General features: G+C 37.8%; 1 protein-coding gene across 1 annotated transcript in view; it reads left to right on the top strand.

Moving 5' to 3' along the window:
- Positions 1-4,443: 4,443 nt before the first annotated feature.
- Positions 4,444-13,869, top strand: part of FBXL7 (F-box and leucine rich repeat protein 7) — a 119,074-nt gene continuing 109,648 nt past the window's right edge. The window contains exon 1 of the mRNA XM_072411856.1: positions 4,444-4,932. Within this exon, the coding sequence (XP_072267957.1) occupies positions 4,899-4,932 (34 nt within the window). The 5' untranslated portion in view covers positions 4,444-4,898. The remainder of the gene's footprint in view (positions 4,933-13,869) is intronic.

Raw genomic sequence — 13,869 nt, forward strand, 5'->3', positions numbered from 1 at the left:
AGAGAATCAGAAAAACGCTTCTACTTACAAAGAAAAACTACATAAGAGAACAAACAGATCCATAAATATAGACATCTGAAGTTATGGACCATTTAACTCGCCCTAACATCCTCCTTCTCCCAATGTTCTCTAATAGTCTCAAAATTCAAGAACAAGTTAGGAAAAGACTGGCTTTAAAAAAGGTTGAGATTTTCATGCAAATGCAGCTGCCTACATATCTACTGATCGTTCGGACCATAGATTGGATAGTGTTTTTTTTTATTCTTTTACGTTCAGTGTTTGAAGACTTTACATTGCTGAAGCACATTTTACAGTGGTTTTTAATTTACCGCCTGAATAAATAAATTACTACTCCAAAACCAATTCCCACTTCCACATCTTAATTACAGCAGGTAAACTCATAAAAGTGAAGGTCTCATTTGTGACTTACAGACTATAACCTAACAATTAGCCTTGGTGACATTTGTGTCGGTAAGTCTTTTCATTTTTCTATAAACCTCAGAGTTGTATTTCATTTTTTCCACAGTATGTCACACCACAAATGATTTCCTGTTTGGTTATTTCCTGGAAGTCTCCAGCCAGATCATGAACTCATGGTTTTAAAAGTGCTCAGCTCTACCACCTGATCGGGATCTTTACACTGTCAAGTGTAATATAGCTTTTTCATTTAAAATGAACTTTTTTTATGATCCCTACTGTGCAAAATGCTAGCTGCCCGGATGCCGCATTGACCTGTTTGTTGTATTACTAACTCACTAATCTCAAACAATTATGTAGATGAGTACTTTAGATTATTCTCTATATTAGTTTCCAAAGTTTTCCAAATTTTGTTATTAATTAACTTTCAGTCTGGTAAATATTGTATATGTTATATATATATGATATATATATATATATATATATATATATATATATATATATATATAGTTATATTATTTTTTGTAATATGTTAAATCTGTTACTCTATACTCCTCTATTCATGCCAGAAATCCAGAGTTGTCCTGTGCACACTTCCCATGTTCTTTCAAGAAGTCTAATTACCCCTCCCAGTTTCTTGGAACCATAGAATTATTACCGTCATTACATTGTTGAGAATAGAATGAGGATTGGATTTGAGTTGTCTAGCAAAATAAATCTAGGCAGGGCTGACAGTCTGTGTGTTGTCAACATACAACAGGACTTAGGAGAAGAGCGCATTTGATGCAAACCAACAATTATAATTCTGTACTTGCAGGGTAAAATCATGTAGAATTGCGCATGCATTGCAGAGTTGACTGCGTGTTATTTTTATATTTTGCTCTGAAATACACTTTAAGGGACCATTCACACCTTTTTCATTTTTTTTGCCTGATGCTTTTTTATTGAAAATAAAAATACAGTGACGTGTGATAACAGGCATTTGGATCTGCTTCTATTGATTTTAATGAGGAACACATCAAGCAAAACCTTAAATGTATGAATCCAATCCAAAGGAATTGTATAGAGTAAGAGTTAGGGCATTGGACATGTTACCATGCAACACATAAAGCAGTATAGTAACCCCAATAACAAGCAAACACTTTATAATTTATTTACAGCTTGCATAGGGTAAAGATTGTATTTGGTTGATAATATGTTCAGGTTTCAGGATTGTGTTTTCACATTTCTTACTTTGGACTTGACTTCCATACCTTAAAATATTAGAAAAAGGTAAAAACTAAACTGAGTAGATCACCCCTCAGCTATAGAGCATGTTCAGACTCATGCCCAGTCCTTTTCCAGGTTCAGGATCATCACCTAGCTTAATTTGCCATACTAGAATGATGTAACTTCCGCACATACAAGACTTCATTCATTCATTATTATTATTATTATTATTTTTATTAATAATATTATTAATCAGGATTTAAATAGCGCCAACATATTACGTAGCGCTGTAAATTAAATAGGGGTTGCAAATGACCAACGAAGACGGAGATTCCCAGCAACCAGCTTTGCCACAATTTCACAATGCGCATGCACAACTCAATGTACATTATAGAAAAGATTGCAAACAGCAAGGTAAGTTTGTTTTATTGCAGATGGGAACTTTTTTCTGCAATAAAGAACCTGCCTACTTACAATTTTTTAAACTTTTTAGTTGAGTTTTAAAGTATATTTATCCTTTAGGGCAGGCTGACATTAGACTCTCCATTGCACAATTTCACTTGGGTCCCCGCAGCTGGCACCTTGTCAGCTGTACTTGCACAAACAGCAGCGGTTTCTGGCAAGAGGAAACGCTAAACTCGTGTTAATTAGCCCTTAAGCTTTTTCTTTTGTCATTGCCTTAAAAATTTGCAGTGTGATGATTACGTGAATGGCAACATCTGAACCAGTGTTTCCCAGGGTTCCTCCAGAGGTTGCTAGGGATTCTTTGATCAATGAGCAATTTATGGCTCTCAGGTCAGTTACCTCTGACACCAATGATCGATTTTGGATATTTGTAAGGGTGCCATTTTTTCTACTGGCCATCAATGTCAGAGGCATTCATCCTACTGACCACCACACTAATGTACTGTGAGCTGTGGATATTATTATTATTATTATTATTATTAATAATAAACAGGATTTATATAGCGCCAACATATTACGCAGCGCTGTGGATATAGTAATTAAAGAAAGGGTTCCCTGAAAACCTGAAAGTTATTTTAAGGGTTCTCCCATGGTAAAAAGCTTGAGAAACACTAATCTGAACAATTGGTATTTGGAAAAAACAACCATATACTGTATATGTTGTGTATGAATCAATAATATTTTTACTCTGTTATAACAAATGATTTATTTACCAAAATATTTTCTTTTCTGGTATTTATAGACACCAGTATTAGTATCCTGTATCTGATGTCCTCTAGAATTGTGAGCATTGAGAACACTGAGCTATCTTTAAGACTTTTTGTATTGCAGCACCATTAACTTCCCTAGCGGTACATTTCTGTCTGGATTTATGTCTAAAAGCGGTACATTGTTTTTCATGAAATTTATTTTACAGTAAAACATATTAGTATGAGGATAATAAAGTTTTAAACACAAAATCATGTAAAAAAAAATACACTAAATATAAATATATATAAATATATATAAATATAAATATATATATATAATTTTTTTTTTTTAGTAAAAAAATATTTTTACTATATATATTTTATTCATACTATTATATTATACTGTAAAATAAATGTCCTTGAAAACAATGTACTACTTTTACAGTTAAAGTTATTTTATACCGGATGCAATACAAATGGATTTTGAATTTCCCGCCCCGCCCAACTGGCAACGTACACACGCACCAACGTCACCGGGAATTCCCCCGGTGACTCATCGTGTGCAGACAGGGATCGCGGCGATGGACAACGCGGGACGCCGGCGGATCAGGTAAGGCTGTATTTACTATTACTTCCCATAGGTTTACCTACCCCGAGTGTGACTCAGGGTTACCAATGCTTTCAGCAACTTTTTTCTTTACGGCTAGGAAGGTTAAATCACACAATGCCTGGTCAACAAAGGTGCCAACATACACACCCAGCAGTAATGGGTTATTGTAAGCCTGACAGCATAAAGCTGCGTACACACGTCCAATAATTATCGTTGGAAACGAATGACGAACGACAGACTGATTAGCCAAAAATCATTCAAAAAAAAAATAACCGACAACGACGAACGAGGATTGTCGTTGGAAATGAAGAATCGCCACGGCAGATATGATTGGCCGACGATCGTTCACTATCGTGTGTACAGTCGTCAGTAATCGTGCATGTTTCTGCAATACACTTCCCTGCACTGTCACTCTCTGCATCATTCAAACGATCGTATCTAGCGTGTGTACACTATTGCTGGATTATATTTGAACAATCGTATTGTTACAGCATGTGCAGAATTGTGCACAATATGATTGTTCAAGTATAATCGTGCATAATCGTTAATCGGTCGTAATTGTTTGTTTTCTAACGCTAATTATTGGAAGTGTGTACCTAGCTTAAAGCATTAGGGCAATGACTACAAGCATTGACATTTATATTTAATATCTGTGTACAAGCAGGGCTACCAACATGCACAGAGAACTGCTGAGCTTGCATTGCTTGCACACAGAACTCATTGAAATGCACAGACATATGAAATCTTTGTTGTACCCTGCACAGGCTTCTCTAATCTGGATGCAGGCTGTAGTGTGGGCTATTTGAGCTGTGCTAGGTCTGAACTTGGAAGGCTTCCAGACAGCCAGGTTATAAATCTTGTGGGGTGTTTCCCTCACTCTGCTCCTTCAGGATGGTCACCTTGCCCTAGCTTACAGGGTCATGGCTGCACACAGTGAGCTGCTCCTAGCACTCCATACTTTACTGTTTCAAGGGATTTCTTTTCCTTTTCCATTGTTTTAATTGAGATCTGATGCTGAGAAGAACTCCTGGGGGTAGCAGGAGTGAGGTAATACAAAGGGAAGGGATCATGCCTGACGTGAGGGCTAGGAGGAGTTAGAGGAGGACTGCTGTTCCTCCCTCATTTGTCCATAGGGTATGGATGTTGGGACAGTTAGTGATCAGTGGATGTAGCCTGTGTCAGTGTATGCATTCACATCTTCAATCTCTGCCCCTGGGGACAGCAACAAGTGGCTGCACTGCCCTGCACATTGGAGGTGACAACATGGCTGTGATTGCAGACACCATGGATCACTTCTGTCTGCTTTTCTATTCTCCCTCCTATGGATTATAATGCCAGGGATCTGTGTCTATCTGGAAAGTGCAACCTACACAGGATCACCCTAGGAGAAAGCATCTGACCTTTGTTTCTTTACTTCCAAGTGCCTATGGAGGAATCTTGCTGGCCATTTGTGATTTACTCTGTGGCAATGCTGTGTTCCTGGGAGATGAGAGCATGAAGTCTACAGGATGGGAGCAAACAATGGCAAGTACGGCAGTGAGGGTGAGTGCCGCACAATGCTCAGACCTGAAGGGGGAGATTTAACCATTGCATGGCCTCTGTGTGCAGCACAGGAAAACTTTTCTATTGCATGAAAAACTCTGTATGATCAGTTGTTGTGTAAAATGGGGTACAAAGTGTACCTGTCATTAAAATACAGCTGCTGGGCTGTCATAGTGTATCAGCTGATAAGCCTTCTGCCATACCTTACTACAGCTGCTAAAGGGTTAATATATGCTGCAATTGTGGCTGCAATCAATGCATATTTCAGGCATGTACTATGGTATGGCATTGCTGGATAATTTAATTCTGCATTGTAGAAGTGTTTGTCATAGCGGATCAGGATCAGTGTTTATATAATACAAAGATGAACTAGTTCAAAAACAAATAGGAAAAGTTACAATGTAAAGAACTTCAAACTCAGTTCTTTAGAGGTTCCTGCACATGGAACTCCCTTTCTATCAATGCATTGTAGTGCCTATAATCAGCTGCTTTTTCTTCTGCTATTTCTTACCCAGATAATAAATGTTTCCAGCAGGCTTATTTTCGGTTCATTTAGAGAAGAAAAATCTAGTTTTGTGATATATTGCATTGAAGATGTAATATATGTGAATGTATCTAAATGCTAGTAGTTGGAGCTACTCAGGAATTCTTTTTCTGTGTCTCTTCATTAGAGTACAGGCAGATTTGTAGTACTATAGATATTGTCCACCAGGGGGCGCATGTGCAGAACTTGGATAACAGTAAAATGTACCTTTTAGAAGAATGAACTGCAAGAACAATGCAAATTATACCCCATATAAGCTTTAGCATGGTGATGTAGTTACAAAAGTTTTTTTTTGGCCATTGAGCTCTCTTTAAAGGAATACCTGGTGGTCTTGCAATGAAGGTCCCTGTTCAGGAAACTGAAATTCACATTTAAAAGATGACTACTGTTTCCACTTGTGTATTTTACCAATTACACATAGAGTGCACCAACACACATTGCACAAGCATGGTCCATGATTGTTACTAGTGAGGCCAGAGCAATTGTGTGCACTGGAATACATGTATGTAGACAGGAAGCAGCTATAAAAAGATGGAGGCGATTAGTAGAAGTGAGATGGAAAAAGTGAAAGCAGCAAGGAAAATGTCTACAATAGTGCTTTATAATATCTACCTTTGTCTGGTTAGCAATAAAATTTACTTTATTGGAAAAGCAGTCTTATCCACTGTGAAATGATCTCATGATGTAAATATAAAATATAATATAGGTATTGTTATTATTACCAGTATGACTCATTTTTGTTGGTTTGTTTCATTTACCAGACCATCCCTTTCAGCAGTTCCATGTCCTTAGTGGGGAAGGGATTTGAAAGCTTGGGCTTTAGGACCTTCATCCTTGAAAAAAGATCAGTTGATGCTAACAAAATACTGATGAGGTACTGAGGAGAGAGTAGCTGGCTGGAAACTAAAAGTTAATTCCCTGTACTGCTGCCCTCTTTCCTGGCAACCTCTGACCAAGGCACTTTTGCCAAGAAAAGGGGCAGCAGCTAGGGCAACTCTTATTATTTCCAACCTTTATTTATAAAGTGCCAACATATTATGCAGTGTTGTACAATAAATAGGATGATCAGATGAGAAACTTGGATACATGACAAGTAAAAGCAATGACAAGCCAGAGGACCCTGCCCAATAGAACTTGTAATCTAAGAGGTGGTCCCAAACAGTGTATTGATTGATCACATGTATTATAGATCAACGTTATTGCCACAATTGATACAGCCAGGTGCCCCCGTAATCTGTAGTTATGCCCCAGGTTGAAATATCCGGCTCCAAACAGCAGAAGTCTACTTTGAATTGAGGGGGGGGAGGGGGAGGGTTAGTGGAAAACTACTGGTATAAGTTTGATTATATTTCCTACACGACATTAAAAAATCTAATGCAACATTTAAAGAGAACACTGTTTTATTTGACTTTCCAACATACTACCAGCACATGGTATTTCAACTATTGCTGAACCACATAGCAAGTAATAACTAAAATAACATCATACTTATTACAGTATATGTAACCTAAATTGGTATATTCTCTTGACAGGCCTCCTCCTCCTCTTTCTTCCGTTTTACCATAACAAAGATTTCTGCCACTCTATTAATCTGGTAAACCTTTTGGAAACTGAAAGAATACTTCTGGGTATATGGAAACATGTGGCCTTCACCCCTTACCCTCTAAATGTAGTGTTCCAACCTGAGCATCCAGTTACCAGGCTTGAATACATGGAGAGTAGAGGAGATCATTTACTTTGTGTAAGCTCTGACTAAAAGCATATAGAGGAATTAGTTTAACACTTTGGAAAAAAAAAATCAATGGCGAAGAATATGAAGGTGAAGGCATTTGCCTCTTATGCTTAGATAGGAGATAGGAGAGTGGGTGGGGTTATGCCATTATGACATCACGTTCAGTGGCATCATGATGACATACCCCCCCCCACTCTCCCATCGGCCTGGCCCTTCTGTCAACTTTTATATCAGATTGTATCCCAAGGTGGCAATACTTAAGGTCATGGCATCCTAGGGACCCTGTTGCTGATACATTCCAGGTAACTGCTCACCTGTATCAGTACTTTCCTTGTTTGCTGGCCAAATTGCTGACAAGTAACATTATGTTGGATTTTTGTACACAACACCACGGTCATGTGGCCAGCAAAAGAACAGGTTTGCATTTTCTCTGAAGTTCTTTGTAAACTTGCCAAAGAGCCATTGGGCATATGGTTCAGCTAGAGCAGAGATTCTCAACCTTTGGAGGAACACTTTAATGACTTTTAGGTTCTGGGAAACATTGCTATAACTACAATATCCACAACTCCCAGTACATTAGTGTGGTGATCAGTGGGAAGAATACCTCTTATATTGCTTGCTAGTAAGAGGAATGTCACCATCACAGATGGCCAAAGAGAACATTGGTGTCTGTTGAAGTGACCTGAAAGGAACAAACTTCTCATTGCTCAAGGAATCCCTAGCCACATGGAGGAACCCTTGTTGAGAAACACTGAGCTAGAGAGATGTTACCATTTCACACTTCTTGGACTACAAGCAGTAATCTGACACAGACTGGAGCTTCTTCTTGTACACATCCACAAAAATTACATTTGACCTGATTTACTAAAGGAGATGGAAATCATCAAAGAATACATTGCATGACTATTTAATTCACCTATCCAATTTATGTACAGAAATATGCTTTTCACATAATTAGATAATTGAAGTGAATATTCATGCAATTTATTGTGTGAAGATGATTAGCTTTTTTAGTAAATGAGACTCAAAAGGTCTACAGGATAGTACTAGTACTATCTACAGGATAGCACAGTATAGGGAAAACATTGTATAGGGCAAGGAAAATACTATTTTGGTAACAAAAAGCAATGCAATGATTTCAGGCCTGTCTTAGCTGGGAGACACTATATCTAAACGGACAGTCTCCCCTACCATGTTTATGCAAAAACAAAAATGGTGGTAAAAGTCTTCCCCTTCTCCTGTGCACACACATATTCCTATATTATATACAAGCTACAAGATAAAGAGACCTTGTTCCATGTTTGGTAGAAGAATACCGGGCTGCACCTTTTCCGGTATCATTATATTACTGTTCATTAACTTTCTAAAATTGGAGAAATTTATATGAAGGGGATAGGAACAGAAAGAAAGGAAAATTCATGCCAAAAAGTGTTTCGGAGATGATTATGTATCCCACAATTCCTAAATATAATGCACAGATCCTGACTGCATTCCTTCCAGGCTGCGATAGACAAAACCCCTGGAGAGGTAGAATGGAAGTAATGTTTTCCATCTGCTTTGTAAATGCTACCGATGACATTTCTGCTCACTTTAGGCATACATTTTTGGGGGATCAAATGCACATTTTATTTCCAGGAGGGGGTGATTTGGATGAGCAACTTAGAATATAATTCAAGCACTTAAATTACCTTTCTTTATCAACCTCTTTTGCATTTAAATACATTAGTGCTAACTGCTTTGCTTTTCTTCAGCTTTTTTTTTTATTCCCTTATCCATTATTCCCCTACTAAAGTTTGACCCAGGCAGAAATGTAAAAGTATATGAGACCCTAGATAAATGGCATTTAGTTTGCTTAAGAGCTGTACAGATGTCATTTTTTTAAATAAAATACTTTTTAACTTTTCTGTAACTTTTGTTGCATATCAGTTGTGCAGCTCATTTACAACCTCTTTGTGTCTGCTTCATTTCTGCATGCAGGTCCTCCCATCATTGGGCCTGATTTATTAAAGCTCTCCAAGGCTGGAGTAGATACACTTTTATCAGTGAACCTGGGTGATTCAGCAAACCTGAAATGGATTTCCTAAAGTCACTTGTTACTTGTTAGCAAATGTTTGCAATCCTGGACCAGACCCATTCCAGGGTTACTGAATCACCCAGGTTCACCAAAGAAAGTATATCTTGGCTTGGAGAGGTTTACTAAATCAGGCCTAATGGCTACACTTTCCCATTGTAGGCTTTCCTGATAGTGACAACATTGGGCTATGCCTTTGCATTGTGTGTTGCAATGGCTGCTTGTCAGTCCAGTGGGAGTGCATTTGCAATGGTGACAACCACAACCGTAGTGATGCCACCTTTTTTCAGGACATGCAAGCACAATGGCCTTGGGGAAAGAATCAACATGTTATATTTTATTCAAATATTAATAACACCGCTCATAGCTCTGCGACTCCATTAGATAAAATACAAATGGTTTCACCAGCCAGTAAGCAAGGGTAAATCTTCCATGGCAACACAGTAATAAATAAAAATACTATTTTTAATGGAGTTGGGATAGTCAAGGACCCCTAAGGATATTTGTATTGTTCACCATGTCTTTGTTGAAGATTTTTGTTCACTTTTTGTCTGGTAAAACCATTGTTAGTAGGATGGAAAGTGAGGATAAAACTCTCCAAAAAGTTCTAGATATGGCTAAACACCAAATCATTGGGTAAATAATATTCATTTCAATTTACTTGTTTGAAAGAAAAGTTGACTGTGAATGCAGTGTCACACAATTGTACTAACACACACCGCAATCAATGCATGGTTAATTCTTTAGTAAAGATCAAAAGAGGTTGACTGCCCGACTGCAGGGGCAGTTTTTCCATCTTTCTGGAGTTAGGGTTTTATTAGGAACATCTTCACTAAGGTGGAGTTGTCTTGTAAACAATATTTTTGCACAATAACATCTTCTGATGTGGGTTCCTCTATGGTAAAGGGTTAAGACAAATCTTCACGTGCCTAAGGCAGACTATCATGGGTGAACCTGGGTGATCCAGCAAACTTGTAATGGATCTTGTCCAGGATTAAACAAATTTGCCAAATTACAGCAAATGATTTTTTAGAAATACAGTCCAGGTTTGCCGGATCACCCAGGTTCTCCCATGATCTTTTTCTTTTCCTGTCTTGGAGAGCTTTAATAAATAAGGCCTGTTGTGTTTACATTTACATATTTTTGGTCAATGTAAATTTTGTTGGCAGTTTTTAAGAACCGAGTATTTGTATGACTGTGTTGGGAACTTCCAATGGTTTGTTCCAGACTGTGGATATTGGTAAAATGTAAACTGTAAAGCTTATATAGTAAATACGAATCTACATCGAATCTATACTTTTCTTCTCTAATAAGTAACAAAAAAGTAGGTCAGATTCTTTTTAATCCCCAGTGAATGGTATATGAAAAAGCCCAGTAAAATATAACATACTTTTTTGTTGTTTAGTTTTACTTACAATACAAGGAGCCTCAAATGTTTAATGCAGGATCTGTGTCTCCAAGGATGGCAGAAATCATTCATCTAGAGGACTGTTGGCTACATACCACATGAATCAACTATCTGTGCACACAGGACAAGAAATCCTAAGCATAACTGTAACCAAAACAAAGCAAGATAACATGTGGTTTGGATCCCAAGAATATGTAATTCCCATTTGGCTGACATATGAATTGTAAAACATATTGAAGCTAGCAGATAGATTGGCTGAGATTAATCTTTGTAGCATGTCATTGGTGAATCGAAACAGATCATCTGGTGGCATGCTTTAGGTACAAGAGTGACTACATTTTGTGCCTCTAATTATTTATTAAATACACATGGATTGTGGCAACATAATTCCAATTTACAGAGTACACAAAACAATTCAAATCAGTCTTTGCCAAAGTGGATCTTACAAACGAATGTCTTAAAATGTATATATTGTGGGATCATTTAGAAGAAGCCAGTTAGCCTACCCAATAAGTTTTTTTAGATTGTGGCATAAAAAACAAGCACAACCGCAGGAAACCCATTCAAAGAAAGAATGAACATAATAAATTAAGCCGCGTATACACTTGCAATGCTTCTCCTGCGATAATCGGCATGGGGCCGTTATCGGACAACAATCCGGCGCGTGTACAGCACCCGTCGTCCCTCCCCTGACCGTCCTGGCGGATCAACAGACGATGGACAACGCTCCGTTGCTCTCCCCCTCCCCTCTCTATAGAGCAGAGTGGTGCTGTATGTAAGGATCCTGAAAGATCCTTTCCAACGACAAATATTGCACGTGTGTACCCAGCTTTATTCCATTCTAGATAGATAACTAGGCCAAATCTGTTTTATTCAAAACATTTCCCTTCCCCAACAACCCCCAGACCTTTTACTTTTGCCCTTGCAATATATCTTCTGCCTCTAAAAAAGGTATAAATAGCAATCTGTAATGACAACGTCTTCCTTTTGTGCAATCCCTGTATGCCATCTAAGCATATTTTCTGCTGTCTAAGTTGTTCAGTATTTGTCTAAAAATGTCCAAAACATTACAGACAAGTCATAAAACAAAGTGGCAGTCTGTATGGCTGACATTGCTGCTCTTCCTTGCTTAATTTTAGTTCTACTGTACAGGGGGTTGCAGAATGCTATCATAAAATTCTATTTGTTGTACTTAAACTAATTAGTTCTACAAAGCATATATAAATCAAACAATGATCCTAATATGCCTGCAGTTCAGCTTTGAATGTTTTTGTTATTTGCTGATACCACATCCATGCATCTCATGAATCATCCAACATGTAGCAATGTAAAAGTTCTTACAGTTAACAGAAGGACTGGTCTGAATTTTTTTTTAAGGCTGCTGAGGGTTGTTGTTGGGTGATTAGCTCTAGTCATTCCTGTTTTATTTAACAACATGGTTTAATTGGTGGAGTCTTAAAAAGCTTTTATTACATTGCAGTCCATGCCCCCATTGGAGAGACTCCCTTTACTCTTTTAGGAGTCACTGGTCCAATGACTGGACTTTCAAGCGTTTCCCACTACCTTGAAATTTAAAAAATCAGGTAAAAAGATATAATAATAAAAAAAAAATATGTATGATAGCTCTGTTTGATCTAATAATAATTTAAGTTTTAAAGGATGACTCAATACATTCAGTATATGTTATTTGGGAATTCAGTTGACTCGATGTTCTGTCGACTGATTCTTCGATTTTCTATAGAAATTCCCTGTATTTGTTCCATAATGAAATTACTTCATAAGCATGACAGTAAAGGCCATTTCAGGTATAGCCTGCAGAAGATTTTCTAGTTTTAAATCAAATGTTCTTTAGGGAGAATTAATGGTAGTTAGAAAAGAAAACCGTCCTTTTGTTTTGTAAACCTCAGTGATAATAAAGTGTCCATTAGAGATTCCTGTCGCTTGCATTCCATGTCCTAGATACTTGATCTGCCTTTTAAATAGCTGGCACTTTTTTACCAGTGGATTTAATTGTAGAAACGTTTTTCTTAAATCATTATAATTTTGTATTTTATGTATTACTATATAATATTAGGTGTTTCATATATATTATTATTTCCATTATTTATTATCATTTATGAAAACCCATAAATTCACAAAATTAGCAATATTATTGGGTTTGGTTACAGTCCATGCGGTGTGGTGCAGCACGGTATAGTGTGCCGCACATAGTGTTCAATACACAGGAACATCTGACATTACGTAGAAAGTAATGTTTGACATTCCCACTACAATGTGATGCTTCAACACACTGCTACACACATTTCTTTTTGATTCTGTTCGCTGACCCATTTAATGTAACGAACGTTGTCAGTGTCACAATAAATAGCAGATCAGGTAGCAGTGCATGCGCTACAGTGTGCATGAAAACTAACTGAACATGTAGAATAAAGCAGAACTTTTTTTTTTCAATGAATGAGTGTGCAAAAGAATGTTACCTATCCTGAGGGTCCACTGAATGTCAAGGTCTCTGCACTTTGCAACATGTGCATTTTTTTATAGTAGAGAAGATCCGCTCTAGATATGAGGGTTGTGGCCGTCATTCATTACCACCCCCTCCCGTTGGCCTTTTACAGAATACAAAGAGTTCTCCGATCGGCTAATTTGGGAAGGGTATGCAGTGTTCTCCCCAGAATTTTTTTTCAGCCGGGTGGTAGGAAGCTGTTGCCGGGTGGTAAAAAAAGGGGGTGTGGCAAAACACGGCAAATTTAGTGCACCCAGTTGTTTATGCCATGGGTATCCAGTAACCTCTTATTTTTTCAGTGTTCTACCTTCTCCCAATTTATTGTTACAACTTTGTAATGCCTGCCCTGGTAGTATATCCAATTTTTCTATTCTATGTATTTTGCCACAACTGTCCTATGCCATGTATTGTGACCCAACTTACTAATGTTCTAAGTTTTAAGAGTGTAATCCGTTGTAGTAGTGTAAAAGTATAATGAATGTGGTGTAACAAGTTAGGCTTAGCTCATATTAGCAGCAAAAAACATTCACCCCTTCTGAGTGACTTCAGGCAACTGCTAGGCACCTAGGATTGGTAACAGGTCATAAGTGCTGGGCACCTAGGATTGGTAACAGGCGGTAAGTGCTAGGCGCCTAGGATTGGTAACCGGCCATAAGTGCTGGGCACCTAGGATTGGTAA

This window comes from Pyxicephalus adspersus, chromosome 5 (assembly GCF_032062135.1).
Source record: "Pyxicephalus adspersus chromosome 5, UCB_Pads_2.0, whole genome shotgun sequence".
In the NCBI taxonomy this organism is placed as follows: domain Eukaryota; kingdom Metazoa; phylum Chordata; class Amphibia; order Anura; family Pyxicephalidae; genus Pyxicephalus; species Pyxicephalus adspersus.